This window comes from Callionymus lyra, chromosome 11 (assembly GCF_982586985.1).
Source record: "Callionymus lyra chromosome 11, fCalLyr1.hap1.1, whole genome shotgun sequence".
NCBI lineage: Eukaryota > Metazoa > Chordata > Actinopteri > Syngnathiformes > Callionymidae > Callionymus > Callionymus lyra.
The window spans coordinates 8,898,560-8,920,487 of NC_141828.1; the positions used below are offsets into that span (position 1 = coordinate 8,898,560).

The 21,928-nt window shown below is 42.5% G+C and overlaps 2 protein-coding genes across 2 annotated transcripts in view; one reads left to right on the top strand and one right to left on the bottom strand.

Annotated features, from left to right (window-relative positions):
- Positions 1 to 894: 894 nt before the first annotated feature.
- epcam (epithelial cell adhesion molecule) lies at positions 895 to 3,647 on the bottom strand. Its single transcript, XM_087802944.1, has 9 exons — positions 3,340 to 3,647; positions 2,860 to 2,961; positions 2,526 to 2,784; positions 2,370 to 2,435; positions 2,217 to 2,283; positions 1,721 to 1,819; positions 1,444 to 1,641; positions 1,313 to 1,357; positions 895 to 1,246 (listed from the first exon to the last, which is right to left on the bottom strand). Exons 1-9 carry the CDS (start codon positions 3,395 to 3,397, stop codon positions 1,223 to 1,225), a joined length of 918 nt encoding a protein of 305 aa, XP_087659070.1. The 5' UTR covers positions 3,398 to 3,647; the 3' UTR covers positions 895 to 1,222.
- A 3,106-nt stretch (positions 3,648 to 6,753) lies between these two features.
- Positions 6,754 to 21,928, top strand: part of LOC148069171 (uncharacterized) — a 29,075-nt gene continuing 13,900 nt past the window's right edge. The window contains exons 1-14 of the mRNA XM_087803263.1: positions 6,754 to 6,758; positions 7,499 to 7,554; positions 8,677 to 10,761; positions 12,112 to 12,234; positions 12,346 to 14,322; positions 15,055 to 15,188; positions 15,348 to 15,509; positions 15,567 to 15,737; positions 17,280 to 17,865; positions 19,434 to 19,583; positions 19,646 to 19,863; positions 20,732 to 20,807; positions 20,868 to 21,158; positions 21,218 to 21,454. Of these exons, the coding sequence (XP_087659389.1) occupies positions 6,754 to 6,758; positions 7,499 to 7,554; positions 8,677 to 10,761; positions 12,112 to 12,234; positions 12,346 to 14,322; positions 15,055 to 15,188; positions 15,348 to 15,509; positions 15,567 to 15,737; positions 17,280 to 17,865; positions 19,434 to 19,583; positions 19,646 to 19,863; positions 20,732 to 20,807; positions 20,868 to 21,158; positions 21,218 to 21,454 (6,271 nt within the window). The remainder of the gene's footprint in view (positions 6,759 to 7,498; positions 7,555 to 8,676; positions 10,762 to 12,111; positions 12,235 to 12,345; positions 14,323 to 15,054; positions 15,189 to 15,347; positions 15,510 to 15,566; positions 15,738 to 17,279; positions 17,866 to 19,433; positions 19,584 to 19,645; positions 19,864 to 20,731; positions 20,808 to 20,867; positions 21,159 to 21,217; positions 21,455 to 21,928) is intronic.

Below are 21,928 nucleotides of genomic sequence, written 5' to 3' on the forward strand. Positions count from 1 at the left end.
GTGACCACACACAGGTGTGGGAATTTAGTTTCCCTGCGACATGTGTGTCAGAGATACACAGTCCACACGACGGTGACAAAAACATCCGAGGATCGTCTTCTCGAGGCCGATGACGCCACAGGCTCCTGAAACTGCTCGGGCTTCTGGCCGGACCGGTCCGCCTGGTTCCGACGCCCCAGATGAACACACACACACCGTTTGTTCTTAATAACTGCTGTGAGCCGACGACTACACAATATAAGTTGTGTTGTTGTGCTGCTGAGCAAATTCCTACGTTTTTTTCCTGCCAGGACACGACCACAGCGATGCTGTTGCTCAACAGATCCGTGGGTCACAAATGCAACACTAAAATCTGTGTTTAAGTATGATTTTAATGTTTAAACACGATTTCTAATGGTAAATATTTTATTTTTGACTACATTTCAAGAGTTAATTATCTTGGGATCTTGTTCATAAGTGAGGGAAGGATACAAATGGCAGGACTTAACTAGTTAAAATCCAAAATAAAAAGACAAAATATAGTTTTGGGACAATCTTTAAATGAAAAGATAAAACTGACAAATAAAATTGATTTAAAATCTTGTGCAAAACATGTTAAAATAAAGTGTGTCCCAACATGGAGTAAAAAATAACATACCATGGACATCAAGGTAAAAATAAGTTAAAACAAGTTAACATTGAGAAATCTTAACCCATATAAATGCATCTTAAACAGTAGAGTCCAGGGTTAAGCTCCTTTATTTCAAATATACATGCACAGTAAAATTCCAAAGCTCTTCCATCAGCGACCACACCCATTCAGGTTCTCATGTAAACAAGCTTATTTTACCTGCTCTTCAGGTTAAAGCCGAAATCCCACAATAAAATTGTTTTTAAAAAATCTCGACTCAAAAGTGAATTTTTACAAACTTTTTATTAAAAACGTCCACGGCAACAAAACACATCGGTAAAGTATGAAACTGTACAGTGTACACGAGTTAAAATCAACCAACATTTAAAATGTGCCAGAGCACGGTTCTTTATGGCGCGGATCGGGGGGGGGGGGCGGTGGTGGCGGGAGACGATTTATAAATAAAATGGCCGCCCGGGAGTGGTGGTAGCCAATGGTGGTAGCCAATGGTGGTGGCGGCGGCGATTGTTCCACGTCTGGATTCCTCAAGTAAAAATGGCAAACACCCACAACAACTATGTTCATCTGAGATAGTTAAAGATCCAACTCCCTTTACATGGGATCCATCTCTCTTTGCTGTGAAGGAAAAGCAGACGTTAGGGGGCGCTCTGACCGTCAGACAGGAAGTTCTGAGACACTCACCTGAGCTTTGTTGTATCTCTGCTTTTGGCGTCGCTGCAGGAAGAACTGAGGATGAAAAAAGAAAAGAATAACGGTCAACACCAGAGAGATTTTACTTTTATTTTGGCGGGGTGGGAGATTGAGGGACTCACCAGCGCCAGCAGACCGGCCACGACCGCCAGGATCACCACCACAATGACCGCGATCACGCCGCCCGTCAGGTTCTTCATGCTGAAGGTGGGCGCCTCCTCGTCCACGTAGTAGACCACGATGTTCTCCATCTCCAGCTTCTGCGTGTCCACCATGGGCTCAAACTTGGCCGGGTCGGTGAACAAGGGCGACGCCTTCACCTGCGAAAAAGGAACCGAGTCGTCAGCGAATCGTAAATTCAAATCGCCACGAAGAAGAAATAGTAAAACGCAGACTTACGTCTTTCTCCATGTAGTACGCCATGTTGGCCAGGTTGGTCTTTTTCTCGCCCTTCTCTTTCTTCACGTCCACGACGATGGTGCGGGAGTCGGGGTCGTACTGTGGAACCACAAGAGTTCAGTGATCGGAACTTCCACAGCCCAGATTACAATTTAAAATATTACTTCATGATATTTTAGATGGACCATGGGAGATCACATTTGAGTTCCTCGTTGTCCAAGTGTCTACATTATTCAACTGGTAGATTCGTTCATTTTAAAAAAGTAATTCAAAACCTAGCCTTATGGCTAAAGAGATCATAGTCTTGTATCTTGAGTTTTCAAAGATATGTTGGTTGCATAAGATTGATATATTCATGTAGCCGCTTTTGGGATAAGAAATTATGAGCTAGTAATACAAGATAAGATTCCAGTAAACAAGAATCCATCCGTCTCTTAAGTTTCAGACGAGTACTTCTTGAATAAAATGACCAAATAAGTCGTCTCTCAACACCTACCTCGATCTTGTCAACCATATCCTTGTTGAAGTTCAGGTAACGCTTGTTCACGGCGTCAGCGATGGCGCTGGAAGTGAAAAAAACAAAACAAAATAGTCATGAAAAAGTCTTGAAAAAACCTGAAAAAGGTGCAGACGAGCTCCAAACACTTACGTCTTCAGCTTCTTCTCGTCGACCGGTTTGGTCACGGGTTTGTGTTTCATCTGCAGACGGACCCAGCTGTGGAATAAAAAGAAGGTGAAGTTGGCGGTAAGGGGGACGGGGTCCAGGTCTTGAGAAAAAAAAAAAAAAAAGGTGTGTTGTACTCACTAGGTCTCCACCAGCTTCTCGCACTTCAGGTTCTTGTCTCCCTTGTCAGTGCGTCGGACTCCGGCGCTGTTGACGCACCAGCACTCCTCGGTGTTGTTGCACTGCTTGGCCTTGAACTTGCCGTCGGCCTCGCAGTCCGGGTCGTAGATGCCGTCGTTGTCCACGAAGGCCGCCTCCACGGGCTTCCCGCCGGTCCTGGTGTCCTGGCCCTTCGACTTCCTGTACATCTCCGCCTTCATCAGGAAGCACTTGGGGACAACTGAGGGCGTGAGAAGGTCAGAGGTCGTTTTTAAAAGAGTAAAAGATTAATAAAAAAAATAAATCCAATGCATACGTTTGGTGCATTCCAGGTTCTGCTTGACATTGTTGCCCACCATGAGGTGACATTTACAGGGGGTTCCGTCACAAGTGGCCCATTTCATGGACGCACAGGTACCTGAAGGGGAAAATAAATCATGAAACAAAGTCATTCAAAGTTTTTTAAAAACTAAAAAAAACTAAAAAAAAATCGTTTGTTTCTCGTTTGCGAGTCTACAGGTAGAGACATGGGCGTTGGTTTCTCCAAACAGAGACGTCCCACAGGAGCGGGTCTAAACCACCCCACCCCCAACCTTCATCGAAACCAGCTGCGTTTAACGTAGAAATGCTCATTTTAGGGACATTAAAAAAGGCAGAAAAAGTCCTAAAACATTTTCGAAATCATCACCAATGCAGGTGTTTAATACAAATATTAACTACATTTAAAATTTCCAAAAAAAACCCCCAAAAACAACTTGAATGCTCGTCATAAAAATCGACTTTAAAATCCACTTACATTGAGCTGATGCTCCCGCCACGAAGGCGGCGAGCACGAGCAGAATCCACGTCTTCATATTATTTTTCTTATTAAAATCTCTTTCAGCCTCTACCAGGATCCGTGTGTCGTCCTCAGAGGTCGCGGGTCGAGTGCAAGCCTACAATGGTTCCGTCTGTTCCGCAGGTGTGTCCTGGTCAAACCTGTTCTAGGAGGGGAGCTCCGCGGGGACGCGCACAGGTAGATGCGCGGCAAGTCACGAGCACGAGCAACGACGACGAGAGAGTGGGGCTTGGTTTCCTGTTCGTGTGGAATATTCCGCGGATCTGATGCTGTGACCGCGGAGGTGAACTTCATTTATAAGTTTGTAGTTACCTGACGTCACTTGCGTGAATTGAGAAGGGGGCGGGGCTTCGAGGCGCGCTAACCATTCCCGGTATGACCATATTTGGATTCGTTCTGTAACCAAACCTGAACGGAGGCTCATGTTTCAAGATTATTTTAATAGATAAAATAATAAAAATAATAACGGATTAAATTCTACAGCATGAAAGAAGAAATCTGTGAGGTCGATGAATTACTGCGCATGTTCACTCATAGTAAAAACACCTTGAAATAATAGTCATAAATATTATTTTTTAAAAACATGACGATCCGATACAAAATATAAAATCAAGAAGGTAATAATTGTCTCTTATTACATTTTAAAAGATATGTAAACGCTCTCCTGTCATTATTTTTAAGGGTAAAACTGCACGGAGTTTTGATGACGTCATGTTGGAATATGTCAGACAGAAACTCGATGTCGTTGAAGTTCCAGTGTTGACATGAGTCACTTAACTTATTGATGAGTCACTGCTTCTGACTCTGAAACTCAAGGGTTTCACATGTAAACAAGTTTTGTGGAACTGGTTTGAATAATTATATTTTTATGTTTTTGTTGATGTTTTTCTTATGGATTTATAAGTGAAAAATCGAAAATAGTGATTAATGAATATATATAAACACTGATTCCTGATCACTTTAGAGAAAAAAAAAGTGAAACTAACACGTTAACATATGACACAGTTTCATAAACAAAAAATAACCTTTTTTTCAAAATGTCTCACAACAATTCAAACTATGTTGCACAACAATGTTTTCAGGTTTGAAACTATTTCAAGGGACGGACCCTGAAAAAATTCCCAAATGATAGGAAAATAACCTAGAAAAATGAAAAAACATAAATTGTTATTATGATTTTGAATAATAAAACCAGTATGTATTGCATTTAAACATAAATAATAAAAGAATACAACATGTAAATACAACATATAGACATTTAATACGTATATACATGTTTTCTTTTATTTTCTTTGAAACAATTTTGAGAAATAAACACTTTATAACATTAATAAAATAAAACATTATTCCAATATTAAATTCGCTGTTATAAACATTTCTACGTAATCCATTTTTTTTTCATCTTAGAGGCAGGTTTTTTTGTTCTATTTGGACCCTCTTGTTCCCCCAGAAAAGGGTCTTGGACTTGAGGAGGAAGCACAGAATTTAAGCAACAGATGACCCAACATTGACGTGTCTTCATGTCCTGTTTACGCTGAGCTGCGACTCACGGAAACACAAAAACACTTGTTGGCAATAACACTTGTGTCACAATAATTCAATTAAAAGTGTCATCTCAAATATTCCAGAGATCCAATGGTGATTTGGCAATTTATGTATTAATTCATCTGAGCCACTGACAGCTTTGAGGCCCATTTCTAGCAAACTAAATGTGTTTTTAAGCAATTAATGGGTGAAAAACAAGACAAAACTTTATGAAAACATTTATTAGAAAATAAAAATCACATTGTTGTTAAAGAAAAGGTGTGTAACCGTCATTAGGTTGTTGATTTGTATGCTTAATTGGAATGTTATTAATAAAATAAATGGGTTAAATAACGGGAAACGTTTATGATTCAAAATGAATTCAACTATTGGCGACAACAGCACCCAGAGAGTGCAGACCTCTGCCATGCTGCTTCTTTACACTTTGATTTTCTTACCAAATATTTTCTCTAAATGTGTGGTATGTATGTTATTCAGTATCTTCATAATCCTTCATCCATGGGACAACAAGTGGCAACGCAGTTCCCTAACTTGTTCCCTCAGCAAACCCAGTAGGAGTGATGAAGAAAGAGCTGCAGCTCTTTTAGCAGAGAGTAACATTTAATTAAAACATGATGTGGATGAATGTGATTCAGAAAAAAACAACACCTTATAGCTACCCCATTGTTAATATTTATTTGTAAGAAAACCTTGACCCAGAGACAATACAAGTGATACCACAAACACATTTGTTTTTTCAGGCCTTCAGGTCACCTAGACCCAGAGATAACACAAGGGATACCACAAACACATTTCTTTCTAGATCTTTCGGTCACTTTGACCCTGAGATAACACAAGGGATACCACAAACACATTTGTTTTTGGGGCCTTCGGGTCACCTTGACCCTGAGATAACACAAGGGAAACCACAAACACATTTATTTTCAGGCCTACGGGTCACCTTGACCCAGAGATAACTAGGTTTAAATCTTAAAAAAATAATTTTGTGTAAAAAAAACAAAAAACAAAAAACATTAAAACATTAAAATTGCTAAATGAAAGTTTTTCGACAAAAAGCATAAAAAAAATATTCAATTACAATTCAAGGCCAGATTTGTAAAAAATCACATTGTTTTTTTTCAGACCTTTTGACTCAATTCAAAAGTCCACATACCAGACCTTTATTTTGAAAGTCTTTGAAGAGATAAAGTGATTTCCAGGTAACATGACGGTCGCGCTTGACAGGACTAGATTGTAGATCCGGGTAAAAAATAGACTTCTAGGATCACTCACCTAGGACCTACTTTGAGTAGTACTTTCAGAGAAAACAGTTGAAGTAACTCACAAATCTTGTCAGGACATTGGGAGGAGGCCTCGGGACGGACCCACGACACTGTGGAGACTCAGAAATAATGAAATATAAAAAATAAATCATGAGGAAAGTCTGGACAACTTCATGGATGAACAAATCATCTCCGGATCTGGACCACGTTGACTTAATATTTTCAATTAATATAATAGTAATGACATTCTTTCTGAGATGTTGTGGTAACGTAAGAAGTCTTTCTATAAAAAAAACTTTCCACCGAAGAGGACAAACGGAAGCCTCCAGGGGCCGGTATTGTGTGAGCGCTGACGCTCAACAAGGGGAATATGGGTGTTCCCCTTCCCAGAGGTCTACAGTGTCAGGGCAGAGCACGGTATGGTGGAAGTGGTTCTTTAGGGGGGGGGGGTGCCCGAGACATGGGTGGACCAGAAGAGACTGGAAGAAGACAGACATTTTCAAAGTCAGAAGTGAGAGCGAGATCCTAAGGAGGGGAGCCCAGGACCACCAGGACGAGGGGAAATATGCGGTGAGTGACGTTTTTAAACGGCTGCCAAAAGAATCTCTGATGGATTTTCGATTGTCACATGTTCTGGTCGAGTTCAAAGAGGAGGTCGGTTTAACACAATGTGTTTTCGTAGATATCAATACAATGAAAAATGACACAAAATGTTGGAAAAACAAAATTTTGCTCATGTGAGGAAAGCAACTTTTTTTGTAACCCAAACAACCAAGTGATATTTTCAAAGACATGTATGAAATGAATAGCCTGACTTACCCGAGCATTATTTGTCAATGCATTTCCATTTAGGGAACACTTTCTTTTGGACTTTTAAAAATGAACAAAAATGGAGATTTTGAGCTGTAGCAAATCATGACATCACGCTAAGATGTTAGCCACGTGATGAGCATTTCGGTTGTAAATGTATATGGCCGCCTGGATTACGTCTCTCACTGTCTATCTGGAACGATCCACCGCTCACACAATAGGGGCCACGTCGCCATGAGGCGACTTCGACATCAATATGGACGTCAACACAATCAGAGTGGAAGATGGACCCGCTCACCAGAAGATATTCTATTACTTAAGTAACCTTTTTTATGGTTTAGAACTCAAAGTATTCGTAGTCAAGAATGGAAAAATGTTTATTTTTACCAGGCATTTTTACCAGCAGAAATTCTATTCACAGTCGGTGGGACAGATACAAAATGATTGTGTCAAATGTGTGTTTGATTGTTACTATTATTGTTTTCCTGATGTCGTTGCAGGTTCCCGCTCCTCTGGTTGGGGACTCTGTTTGCAGTGGTGAACTACTGCAGTGCAGGTAAGACCTCATGTTCCTGAGAGAATCTTGACTCACATTTATATCACACTTTAAAATACTGTATTGCTATTGTTAAACATGGTCAAACGTATGATTTCTGGATGCTTGAGTTGCCTAGGACATCTTAAATACTCATACCAAGTGGTGGTTATTACTGCCGTTAAGGTATCCAAGAGGTTGAAAAGCGAGTCACCTGGACTGTGTAGACTGAGCAGGATGTAAACTGACCTCCTAACAGCAGCTTATTTGGAACAGAAGAAGTTCCTCTTCCACTTTTCAACCTTTACGTTTACCATGACCTGGATGAATGAGAACCTTCACGGACACACCGTTAAGGTTGTTTTGTCATTTTTAGCATCAGTGCCATCTGGATCCATGACTCTTTTGAGGGATATGCCAAATCGCACATTGAAAATGTTTCTAAAATTGATTAGTGCACCGTCAAATGTTTAAAGGGCACCTAATGTGTTGATTTAAGTGTGTCTTAAGTTGTTCTAGGACCTCTATTATACTCATCAGTATTTTTCTTTCTGCACAAAACTGTCATTTAATAAATATATTTACATTAGAAAATACGCTTAAGCCCCGCCCACTTAAAATGCCCCATTTTGGCTTACAAGAAATCTCGTCCAAGCAACCACGCCCACTCTGCTCTGATTGGTCACAAAAACACGAGTTAGATTTAAGGACTCACGTAAATTTCAAACTCACCCCTAAAACTCCCGTTTTATACATTAAAAAGGAATAATAAAAATAAGGTTTGCTGCTTAATGTACACATTACAAAAACACCTAAAGGCAGAAGTAACTCTCACCATGTTTACATAAATATTTATTTACTTATGTAGGTACTTAACTGATTTAGGGCTTCTAGGGGAGGACACCTGCACCAGGGTGACGTTAGAATGTATCATTTAAACCGTGATCTCGTTTGGCGAGATTTCAGACGAGAACTTTATTAAGTAATAACTTTAAAATGGATCAACGTCATGATGAATGAACTACTGCATGTTGAAGAGGACGACTTCAACATTTACAACGTAAATAAGTCAGGAAGGTTGGGTTTTTTCACATTAAGTGCCCTTTAAGAATGACTTAAGAAGTTTTGTCTTTTGTCCGTCAGTTGCTGACCGGAAGGACTGCGAGGCGGCCGGAAGCAAGTGTGACCCGGAAGCCGAGTGTCTCAAAGCCCAGAGCAACTTCACCTGTGTGTGTGGGATGGGTTACCAGGGCGACGGCCTGTACTGCAGCGACATCGACGAGTGCCTCAGTGGTCTGCACAGTTGCCACACGAGGGCGCGCTGCAACAACACGCTGGGCAGCTACAGTTGCTTCTGTCTCGGCGGGTTCACTGGCAACGGCCACATCTGCCAGGATGTCGACGAGTGCAAAACAGAAAACGGAGGCTGTCACCCGAGCGCTCTCTGTAAAAACGTGGAGGGTGGACGGAACTGTAAATGTAAAGTCGGATACATGGGAAATGGCTTCGAGTGTACTGACATAAACGAATGTGCCAATCAAAGAACTTGTCACTGGAACGCCACTTGTACCAACAACCCTGGATCTTACGTTTGCACCTGCAACGCTGGATATAAGGGGAACGGGAACTACCTGTGTTTGGACGTAGACGAGTGTTCAGAGACCCCCCGCATATGCTCCTCCTCACTGGGCCACAAAGGCTGTAAGAACCTCCCGGGAACCTACCGATGCACGTGCCAAACTGGCTTCGTGAGCAACGGACAAAACTGCGTGGACATCAACGAGTGCACGAGGAACATCTGCAGCCTGTACGCAGACTGTACAAACAATATGGGTTCCTACTGGTGCACCTGCCAGAGTGGGTTCTCAGGAAACGGTCTGACTTGCGCCGACATCAATGAATGCACCGTGGGCAACTCGTGTGACCCTAATGCCATCTGCATCAACCGACTGGGTGGTTACGAGTGCTCCTGTTTCCAGGGCTACGTAGGAGACGGCCGGGTGTGCAGGGATATAGACGAGTGCTTATCGCAGACCATCTGCCCCTCCACGACCACCTGCGTCAACACCGGCGGTTCGTTTTACTGCGACTGCGGCGACGGCTACATCTTCAACAACTCCAAGTGCCAGGACCTGGACGAGTGCGCCGCCGACATCTGCAGCCCCTTCGCCAACTGTGAGAACACTCCGGGGGAATTCTTTTGTCAGTGCGCCACCGGCTTCAGCGGGGACGGCTTCTCCTGCGAGGACGTCGATGAATGTTCTTTGACTCAACAGTGTCACTCCAACGCCGTGTGCCTCAACCTACCGGGCACCTTCAACTGCACTTGTATCGTGGGTTATTCCGGGGATGGGTTCCTCCAGTGCAACGACATAAATGAATGCCAGGTGGATAATGGAGGCTGTAGAAACAGGGCGGAGTGTATCAACAACCAGGGTTCTTTCTCGTGCGTCTGCGAGTCCGGTTTCTTGTTGGTTAACCGGACTTACTGCCGGGATATCGACGAATGTGAGACCTTAGACAATCCATGTGGGGTGAACGAAAAATGCAAGAACATCGACGGGTTCTACGAGTGCCCTTGCCAGGTGGGATTCTACCGCCCCGGTTCCAACATGGGATGCATCGATATCAACGAGTGCAACAATGATCCGTGTCACGTGAACGCCACTTGCCTCAACACCATCGGCGCACACACTTGCACGTGCATTGGAGGTTTCGCGGGCAACGGCAGCACGTGTGCGGACATAGACGAGTGTCTCCTGAAGGATATTTGCAACTCAAACGCTCTTTGCGCCAACGTGGTCGGGGGCTACCACTGCTCGTGTCAGCTGGGTTTCAGCGGCGACGGCTTCTCCTGCCAGGACGTGGACGAATGTTCCCTCTTCCCCGACTCCATCTGTCCCGGTTTCTCCGAGTGCGTCAACTCTCCGGGTGCTCACGTCTGCTCGTGCCTTAACGGCACCGTCGCCCTGAACGACTCGTGTGCGTCGCCGTCGCCGCTGTGTGATCCGTCGTGTCATTTCAACGGCCTGTGTCACCCCTCGCCCGCCGGACACCAGTGTGTGTGCGACCTGGGCTACTTCGGCGATGGACTCACCTGCTCGGACATCGACGAGTGTCGGAAGGAGGATATCTGTACACAGAATGACACGGAATGTCTGAACGTCCCTGGATCGTTTACCTGTGCGTGCAGGCAAGGATATTCACTCAATGGAACACAATGTGAAGGTAAAAAAAGTGTATTTTAAATAATTGAGAGTTGCAAATAGCTATATTGAAAAGTTCTTTGTTTGAAATTACTTGGTTTTTCTTATTTATATGCCATTTTTTGGGCTTTTTTAAGCATAAGTTTAGGATTTCTTGCACTGTGAAAATGTTTGACCTTTTAATGACAACAATTCTTTGTATGTGTCCTGGGTTTATACCAGTGGTGGGCCGTGCATTTCACACATAGGCCTTCATTGACGCAGGTTTGAATGAATCCACCTCTCAATAACTACTCTAAGGTTCTTTATAAACCACAGGGATCTGACCGTGTACTGTTATAGGTCAATAAGACGTTTAGATCATCATCAAATGAACACAACATCAGTGCATTATATCAAAATATCACTCGGACTTCAGTCTGTGTGGTTTCCATGGCAACGACACACACGTGTCTTAAAAAAATAAATGTATTTTATGATTATGTTTAGTCCAGCAGAGAAGGTCTTGCTGGCCCTGACGGCCCGCCACTGGTTTATACTATGACTTTAATGCTGGATCTGACTTTCATGATGATGTCGCTTCGGTGATAGAAAACGGTTCCTTTTTACTTCTACTTTGCTTCCCATTTAATTTTCACGAGCTGTGTAACAAAATAACCATTTATTGTATTTCCATTTCTGCTACAAGAACGGTAGTTGACATTGTTACCCAACTATGGCTGTTGGCATGTGGTTTATCAAAGAAAAAAATATTTTAACATGTTGACAAAGAAATGTAAGGAAATTAATTCAACGTATTAAAGAAGTCAATGAAAATTAATTTAATGTATAAGTAAAATAAAATAAAAAATGAGTTCAGTGTGTACAAAATTAAAATTAAAATTGATTTAACATATATTTTTTTTAAATAAAAATTAATTCAGTGTATAAAAAATGAAATGAAAAAAAATGTATAAAAAATGAAATGAAAATAAATAAAATGTATAAAATTTTTTATTAAATAACTTAAATATATACAAAATGAAATGAAAAAGAAATGTAATGTATTAAAAAATTGAATAAAAATAAATTCAATGTATAAAAAATGTAAAGAAAATTCATTCAATGCATAAAACAATTCAATATAAAATGTTTAAAAATTCAGTGTTATAAATTCATATTCAAAGTCTGATTTACTTCCATACTTCACTTCACTCGTAAATAAACATATTTAAATGATCTTCAAACACAAACAAAAGCATATTAAGATATAATAATTCACACTTCTCCAATACTTCATCTGGTTTTGTGTTCTTGCCCAAGTTCAAATTTGACTAATGCGTTCAAAGACAAATCTTTCAAACATCTTTTTGTTACTCTGTGTTTTTCATAGACGTAAATGAATGCGAGTCAGCCAAACATGACTGCAGTGAATTCGCCAAGTGCATCAACGAGGACGGAGGTCATTCCTGCTTCTGTCTCAGCGGCTTCACTGGTGATGGAAAGACCTGCTCTGGTAGGTGTTTCTTCACCGTGAATCTCTTCAAACTTGACTGTCTTGTGAGCTTTTCTTTAGCTTCGTTCAGGGCTGTTTCCTTGACACTGTCCCATTTTGGATGAATTATAGACATTGATGAATGCGAAGTCCAAAACGGTGGGTGCCATCAAGCCGCCGGCTGCACGAACACGCCTGGATCGTTCGGCTGTGCCTGTCCTCGGGGCGCGGAGGGAAATGGTTTTCAGTGTCGAGATGTTGACGAGTGTGTGGAGAACTCAACAATACCTCACAACTGCAGCGATCAAGCTGCATGCTACAACACCGATGGGTCCTACCTGTGCACGTGCCTGGGAGGATATCGAGGCGACGGCTTGGACTGTGAAGATATAGACGAATGTTTGGCGGATTCAACCTGTGACAGAAACATGACATGCAGCAACACCCTTGGATCCTACAGCTGCTCATGTGTCGTGGGCCTCGAGTATGACCTGGGCACATGTGTGAGTCAAGCCAACTGCGTCAGCAATGATTCTGGCTGCCATCCTTTGGCCGATTGTGTCGCGCACAACGGCTCCTTCTACTGCCAGTGCAGGAAAGGATACCAAGGCAGTGGCAGAGACTGCCAGGATGAGGATGAATGTAGCCATTTAAACGCCTGTCCCTCCTTTTCTCATTGCCTCAACACAAATGGCTCCTACCTGTGCGACTGCTTTCAAGGATTCTCGGACAACGGGACGCACTGTGAGGATTTGAACGAATGCTCGACGGGAAACTTTACCTGTCCTGACAACAGCACTTGCACCAATGTAGAGGGGGGCTACAACTGCACCTGTGACACTGGCTTCTCAGGAAATGATGAGCTTTGTTTGGATATAGACGAGTGCTCTCTCGATCTTGTCCGGTGTCCAAATTCCTCTAACTGCCTAAACACGATAGGGTCTTACTTCTGCGAATGCTGGGAAGGATACCAAAGCAACGGTACAGACTGTGAGGATACAGACGAATGTCTGGTGAATTCAACCTGTCCTCAGTACAGCACATGTCTGAATGTCATCGCTAGCTACCAGTGTCATTGTGATCCAGGGTATTCCATGGAGCAGGGGTTTTGTACGGATGTCGATGAATGCAACAGCACCAAGAATCTTTGCATCAACGGAACATGCGTTAACTCTTTCGGATCGTATTACTGCGATTGCATCAGAGGATTTTGGAGTAACGGTACAGAGTGTCTGGATATTGATGAATGCTCTGATCTCTGGAATACTTCGGTCTGTCAACCAGACTCGACTTGTATCAATGCCGTAGGGTCTTACCGATGTCCTTGTAATGCTGGCTTTGTTCTGAACGGAACTAGGTGTCAGGATATTGACGAGTGCCAAGAAATGAACCTATGCCCTGAGAACTCTTTCTGTGAAAACACCGAGGGCTCCTTTCAGTGCAATTGTTTTCTAGGATTCGCACCTACTCAAGGGGCCTGTGAAGATATAAACGAATGTGAGTTCAACACCACCTGCCGTTTCGACCAAGTGTGCACCAACCATCCAGGACGATACAACTGCTCCTGTGTGGAGGGTTACCATGAGCAGAACCAAACATGTGTTGATACGAACGAATGTGAAAATTCCCCCTGTCACGTGCTGGCGAGGTGTTGGAACTCCCCTGCCTCCTACTTCTGTCAGTGCCCACTGGGCTTTGCTGGTGACGGCCTGATGTGTGAAGATGTGGACGAGTGTACCGCTCTGACCAAACCGTGTCATTCCTTAGCACACTGCCACAACACCCCAGGTTCCTTCTTGTGTGTGTGTAACCCCGGCTATATGAGCATAGGATCTCTGTGCACGGACTTTGACGAGTGCCAACAGAGGAACGGACCCTGCCATCCTGCCGCCACCTGTTCCAACGACGCAGGAGGTTTTAAATGCCTCTGCAGTCAAGGCTGGATACCGACGTCGGACAATGGTCGAGGAGAATACGGGTGCATCGACTTCGATGAGTGTTTGATACCTGGTGTATGTCCCGGACAAATGGCTTGTTCCAACCTACCTGGATCTTACACCTGCCCCTGTCCAAAGAGTAACCCCTTGTGCAAAAGAATCATTGAAGAGGGTTTGCTATGCTTTTACTTCATATCCCTATCATATAGATAGCAACGGTTTACGGCAGTCACAGCTATGAAAAAATGATTTTCTGATGTAAGTGATAACGGGACGAAGACGTATTTCGCTTGACATAAGGATCTCTTGCGTAGTGGATACATCATTTGCGAAAGTCCAATATTTATGACAATAGACTAAAAGTACTTTTGATTGTACTGAAGAAACAAAGCCTTATAGTTGATAAACCATATTTAGATTCATTTATAGGTTGAAGTTATCTGGGCCATTTTTTTTAGATTTCAGGGGTAAATGTCAAAGTAAAACTATGGTATGTACAGTATATATTTTATTTACAATTACAGAAAATTGGAGCTTTAAATTAAGAACAATCAATATGTTTATAAAATACAGTTACACAATTGTCTAGCCCTGCTATGGAACAGAACTGGACACACTGTTCAAATATCAGTTATGCTAAGCTTAGCTGATAACAATCTCAACATTGCTTAAAAAAATGGTTAAAAAATAACTTAAGAATACTTGAGAAGTTTTTCAATAATTTGAATTTCTCTTAGATAATTTCTTAGATCCTTTGAGTAATTTGTTAATGCAAGGAATAGCAGCAAGCTAGTTAGCATGCATGCTGGAATAATCTTTGTCAAAGAGTAATATTATATTTAAATATATTTTTAACATACTTAAAAGTTCCCTCAGTCTTTAATTGTAACCTCTCTTCAAACAGAGAGCACCTTGTTCCCATTCGGAGGCGAGGTCGGCGACGAAGAGCTAAAGCTGGACGCAGCAGATGGATACTCTCCGTACATCCGACCACAAATTGGCTTTCCTTTCATGGGATTGCTGTACCACAGAATATACGTGAGTACATTTATTTAATTAAGGTTTATATGTGAAAAGGAAATCCACCATTTGAGTTAGTAATGTATCTGTGCGTGCCAGAATTAAACAGCAGTTTAGGGACAAAGAGGACAAACTCTTTTAATAACTTCTTCTTTTTACTTTTTGACTCCCGCCAAGTTTACAGACAACGGTCTGATCGAGTTTCAGTCCTTCTCTGAGAACCAGCAGCTGCTGCGTCCAAGTCCTTTGGCCGCCGGCTTCCCCGCCGATGCCAAGCTTCTGGCCGTGTTCTGGGACGACGCTGACGCGACAAAAGGGGAAGGAAGGCTCCTCTATCAGGTTCTAGTGCCTTCGTGTGACAGCATCGTCCGGGTCTAACACGTGTTCCTCCTCCAGGAGTACCACGAGAAGCACCTGCCCGACATCTACTCCGAGATCGTGTTCAATCGCACCACCAACGATGTGAATAGATTCTTGGGGAGGTCGATTTTTAAACCTCGCTGGATCCTCAAGGTCACCTGGGACAGAGTTCTGCCCGTGTCGTACCAGGACACGAACTACTCAGAGGTCAGAGAAGTACTTTAACGAAACCTTCTTGCACAATCACTGTGTGACTTTGAAATGCCAACGACAAACTCACAGACAGAAACATATCTTTCTTTCTTTCATGGATTTTTTGAATAAATGTAATAATTTAATATATTGATTCCCGTTGTACTTATAGACCATGAAATTAATTATGTGGTCTACTACTGCACTCAAAAGAATTTCGGTAATTTCTTAACTTCGAGGAAAAGTCAAACAGTCTTTAATGACAATAGTCCAAATAAATACAAAACATATCCAGTCACGTATAATGTGTGGGTAAAAAGCAAAGATTCCAATTTTTACAATTGACATGGAAATGTTCACACGCTTTGTTCCTTTTTCTTTAGCAATTAAACGTACAGCCGCCATGACTGAGGACTAGAGGATACGGTCGACATCAGCAGCTTTAAAAAGCTGATGTTTGGACATTTCTTTGATTTCACAACAAATTACAAAGTGCTTACAACTTCTTCAGTCACGTGTACTTTAAATACTGCAACAACACAGTCACATACTCAACAATACCACAAATATATGTTACTACACTATCACAATATATCAGTCATAAACTTGTATTGCCAGTCTCTTTTTTTTGTGGTGTCAGTTCAGAATAAAATAATGAAATAAGATAACACACAAAATAAGCTGTAGAAAAACGGAACCAAGCACCAAAGCAGCCATAATCAGATTCTTGCCAATACACAGCCCTAGTATAGACTATAAATGTCAATATAATAGCTTCTCACTACCAGTAATCTTAATAAAAGGGTTCAGTTACATTTAATTTCTACAATCAAGCATATTCATTTAGTTAAGAAATCCTTTTAAGTTATTGACGCAAACATTCCAATTATTTCTCGGAAAAAAATGAATTAAAATGGGATGTTCTGACCTTATCTTGTTCCAGTTTGTGTTCATTTTCTCGATGAATCAATGGTTGTTTGTTACGGTTAAAAATATTATATTTATCGTTTACACGTGAAAGCAAAATACGTCTGTTGGACTCGAGCACCCCCTTGTGGCTGTTTAAAATGTTGCAAAGGCTTGAACCAAGAGATCAATGTCAGTGGAATGTTTAAAGTTTAAGGTTTACATAGATAGTTATTCTGAATAATGCAAAGTTGTTATTAAATAATTTAGTTGTTTTTTCTCTGCTGTAATGCGATTTCTTCAAATAAATGACAAACATGTTTTGGTTAGTTAGTTAGTTTGTTTGTTTGTTTTTTTATATATTTTTTCAATTCACATCTTATGGTTTGAAAATTGACTTGATACAAAAGACATGATCCAACTGATGACGACAAGAGATTATGCAATAAATGCTGACAAACAAATACAAAAATAAAAATAGAGGGCCATGAATACAGTTTGTGTTTGCCAGGATCTGGTCAAGAGTTTGAAAAACTGTAGTTTTGCTTCTTTCTTTTGGCTCGACTTGTTTTTGAAAATCAAATTATAAAAGTAATCTACGGTCACTGACAACTGTGCTCATCTTACACCTGGTTCTTGTCCTCGATGTAGACCAACACCTTCCAGTGTGTCCTGACCACGGACGGCGTCCACTCCTTCGCCTTCCTGCTCTACGGAGACATGAAGTGGGGCAAAGGTCAGAGACAGCACCACGACGCTCTCGTGGGCTTCACGGACGGAAAGTTCACGGAGAAGAAGGCCACGGTCCCGGCTGGCAACCTGTTCGGCCCCGGAGGACGGTACCGGCCCCAGGAGGTGAAGGGGACTCTGGGGAAGTACGGCCAACTGGTGTACGACCTGACCGGGCCGCTGGGTTCCAACATGGACGCCGGGGTCACGTGCCAATCGTGGGCCATGAAGGAACCTGACCCTTCCGTGTGGACCTCCGAGCTCATCTCGTGTCCCTGCACCCGCACCCAGGCCCTGGAGGACCCCTCCTTTATGCAGGACAGCACCTTCCCTGGTCCCAGGGTGGAGACGCTGAGGGGTCAGAGGTGGGGCGGTGCCGTGGGACACACCTTCAAGTCCATCCTCGCCAACAAACACGGCTCAGGGAAGAGGTGCGTGTACGACCCGGAGGGCCCCCTGCTGGCCGGATACAGCGAGCGCTACTTCCTGAACCAGCAGGACTATATCAGTGAGTACAACAAAGAGGACCTAGTGTGTCACAAAGTCCAACAAATGGCAGATGAATTTGATAATCACATCAATAACTAATGGTTTTAAAAGGCAGCTTCATTTGTTTTTATATTTTGACTGGACTATACTTTCAAAAGGTGAATTTCTAATTTTTATTATTATAAATATGGCGGCCTCACAATTGAAAAATGGACCGAACGAGAGTCCTACCATCCTTAACCCTTGTGTTGTCTCTGGGTGAAGGTGACCCGAAGGCCCACAACCTCCCTGGCTTCTTTAAATACATATGCAGAGGTTGAAGTTGTTCACTTTGACCCAAAGAAAACACAAGGGATACCACAAACACGTTTGTTTTCAGGCCACCGGGTCAACCTTGACCCTGAGACAACACAGGAGTTAAAAATGTATATTTTTTAAAAATGGAACCTGTTAAGAAAAGTTGTCGCTTTTTTTGAGAATGTGTTAAAAAAAACAAACATTCGACAACCTCCCTGAAATGCACTTTTTGTAAATATATTTACTTTCTATTCTTTTTCTGGAGAAAACGTTACATTGATGTCACTGAAGACCTAGTGCTAACTTGTTAGCGTCATGCTAAAGACAGTCACTAAAGGTATCATGCAATGAGTGGTTAATGTATTTAATGAGATATTTTGTCTAAGAATTAGTGATGTGTTGTTGAAGCTTCAAAAAGCAGTTTCATGTTGTTTAGAGGTCAGTAGGTGGCGCCATCAGTTTAAAAATGATGTTTCATTAGAAAAGTTGTTCAAAACAAAGGAAAATAGTGCAGAGGCGCCATCTAGTGGACTCTGAAAATAATGTCATCAGACCATCACTACTAAGAATATAAATAAAATGTTGAAAGCTTTGAAAAATGAACCTAAGATCACATGATTCCCTCAGGGGCCACATTATATACAGTGTTGTAAGAAACCATAAAGCCAAAGAAAAGAAGGGAATAATTAAAGGAGCTTTAATATAAAGCTAAAAAAATTGTAAAAAATATATATAATTAAAACTTGAGCAGTAATTCAATTGCATATTATACAATTTTATTGAATTGTATTTAAAGAATTATAATGACCATAAATAAACCAAAAAAAGCTAAGGCTGTTATTGTGTAATATTTCCTTTTGAATACGTATGATATAAAACCAGAAAATTTTCCCCCGAAAAAGGACAAACAAAAGTAAAGAGGGAAAAAGTCATTAAACAAAGATAACAATTAGTTAAACAATATTATGATAAGCCATTAGAAACATTTATAAATCATTATAGTTTTACTGTGACCACATGATGGCTGCTTGTGATGGTCCGATGAAGCTTCATGAAACAGTGTCATGTTGTTTAGAGGTCAGTAGGTGGCGCCATCAGTTTAAAAATTAAAAAATTAAAAAATGTTTCATTAGAAAAGTTGTTCAAAACAAAGTAAAATAGTGCAGAGACGCCATCTAGTGGACTCTGAAAAGAACGACACTGCTTCATGAAGCTTCATCACTACACAGTAAAAGCTGCTAAAGCTTTTTAATTTCTTTCTTTGGTTTTCAACTTGCTTGACCTCCTCAGATAAAGACCTGCTGCCGTTCCAGTGGTGCTGCATGGACTCGCCTCTGTGCCATCAGTACCTCAGCAAGAGGCCCCTGGACCGCTGTAAAGGCTACAGCTGGACGACCCCCGGACAACACACCCCCGCCGAGAAAGGCACCCAGGGAGTCGGTGAGAGACTCGGCTCGCGCCGTCACGTCGACTTCCTATAACTCACTTTCCTCCTCCGGCAGCCATGGTGTACGGCAGCCTCCACTTCATCACCTTCGACGGCAGCGAGTACACCTTCAAGGCTCTGGGAGAGTTTGTGATGGTGCGTCTCTCCTCCTCCAGCGGATCTAATATCTTCACCCTGCAAGGACAGACTGAGAGGCAGCACTCAGACGCAGAGGGGATCAGCAGCGTCCCAGTGGTGGCGCGCTTGGCTGGCTTCTACCAGAGCATCGGCAAGGTCAGTGTGTGTGTGTGTGTGTGTGTGTGTGTGAGGAGGACGTGCGAGCATCAAGGAGTGAGTGTGTGTTCTCTCGACAGTTCTTCCTGTTCTCACAGCAACACATTTTCTCCTCTGCTTAAAGCATCATCGACCTCTGTTGTGAGGAGGCCCGGACGCCAACATCTGCCTCCTGAAATAGATGTTTTCGGCTTTTTTCAAAATTCCCTTTGAATAAAAATGGGCTTGTAGTCATTTGAGAATTGGCAAATGTAACAACACAAACCTCATTAAAACCCTGTTAAGAAGGTGGTTTAGATGATTTTAATTAGTATTTAAGTATTCTAAGGACAACTAATGTCAAAGAACGTTTCAAATGTTGACGTCTTCCTTCTCCAAGATGCAGTAAGTCCCTCATCATGGCCATGTTTCCATGTTACGTGGCTCTTCGTCTAAAATCTGGGCGAAGGAGAGGTTACGAGAGTGGAGTCCATTATGATGTAATGACGACTTCACTCCTCCTCCAGCCAGCTGTAATCACCCCTGCTTTGTTTATACAACGAGTCCCTTGGAGACTTCCGGGATTGATAAAAGGCAGTGATAAAAATTGATGTTTGACCAATCACAACGTGTGTGTGGTTATGGTAAACAAGATTTCATCTCCCGAAAATAAAGTGTTTTCAGTGGGCGGGGCTTAAGATAATTTTCTAATGTCAATATTTAAGTGAAAAGAGAGTTTTGTACAAAAAGACACTGATGATACAATAGAGTCCAACATCTATTTAAGACTCACTTAAATCAACACATTAGTGTAACTTTAAGTATTTATCGGGATTACTTGGGAAGAAAATCCTAAATCTGATCTTCTGTAACTAATTCTTAATCTCAGATTGAATGGCGCTGTGCAGACACAGAAGACGGGCTGAAGGTCTTCGTGGACGACACTGAGGTCCCGATCACGATAGGTAACGGTAGCTTCCGTCTGATCGGCTCGTCGTACGTGGATTGAACCCCAGTGTCTCCAGGCCTGGTGCACCGAGGCGACCGTGACTTCGCGGTGCGCTGCACCTCCGTCAACCGCTGTGCGGCGGTCTACCGTGGCGGGCTCTACGTGGTGGTCTGGAGGGTGGAGGGCTACCGGCAGCTGGCGTCCATCGTGGAGGTCCCTCAGACTTTCTACAACCGGACCGTGGGCCTCATGGGTCTGTGGAGTTCGAACCGCTCGGATGATTTCCTCATGTCGGACGGACGACCTCTGACCTCTAGTGACCTCAACCCCCCTCCCGAGAGCAACCTGCACGACTTCGGCCTCTCCTGTGAGTGGATGTGGTCTCAAGACTTCAGTCCCTTCTGATCTGATAGAGTGTGTGTTCAGGGGCGGTTCCTCTTCCAGAGAGCCTGTTGCACTCACCGCCCCCCCTGGTGCCTCTGGACCCCATGACCTCCGAAGACCTGCTCAGGAGCATCAGTCCTTCGACGTTAGAGGAGCTGAGAAGAACCTGCAGAGGCGTCATGCAGTGCGTCCTCGACTCGGCGGCGACCGGGGACTCGGACCTGGGTCTGAAGACCTTAGAGGCCAAGAAACGGTTCCAGGACTTGGCCAAGATCTACGGTGAGCCTGAATGAATGAAAGACGTTCAGCGAAGATGAAGGAAGTCCTTGATTCAAGTCTTTTAGGACTTTTTGTTGGTTTTGTTAAAAGAAAAGAGAAGTACAAACGTGTTAAAAACAGGGTTAAAAAAGGTAAAAATAAATATAGTGGGACTTTGTAGTATTACTCGGCGAGGCGTATTACTGTGAAGCCTTGCTGATAAATACTAAGTTGACAAATGGAGTAATGCTACAGTGACTCACGGAGTAATACTACGGTGACTAGCAGTGTAATTCAACAGGGACTTGTGGAGTAATACTACGGTGACTAGCAGAATAATATTTCAGTGACTTGTTGAGTGATACTGTGGTGACTCGCGAAGTAATACTACAGTGACTCGCTGAGTAATACTATGGTAACTTGTTGAGTAATACTATGGTGACTCGCTGAGTAATACTACAGTGAATTATGGAGTAATACTATCGTGACTCATGA

Excerpts from the sequence above, each read along its gene's own strand:
- epcam (XM_087802944.1), bottom strand. The coding sequence starts at position 3,397 with ATGAAGACGTGGATTCTGCTCGTGCTCGCCGCCTTCGTGGCGGGAGCA. Across the intron at positions 2,436-2,525 it reads GAGAAGCTGGTGGAGACCTA|CTGGGTCCGTCTGCAGATGA; the intron begins GTGAGTACAACA and ends TTTATTCCACAG. Across the intron at positions 1,358-1,443 it reads TGGCCGGTCTGCTGGCGCTG|TTCTTCCTGCAGCGACGCCA; the intron begins GTGAGTCCCTCA and ends TTTCATCCTCAG.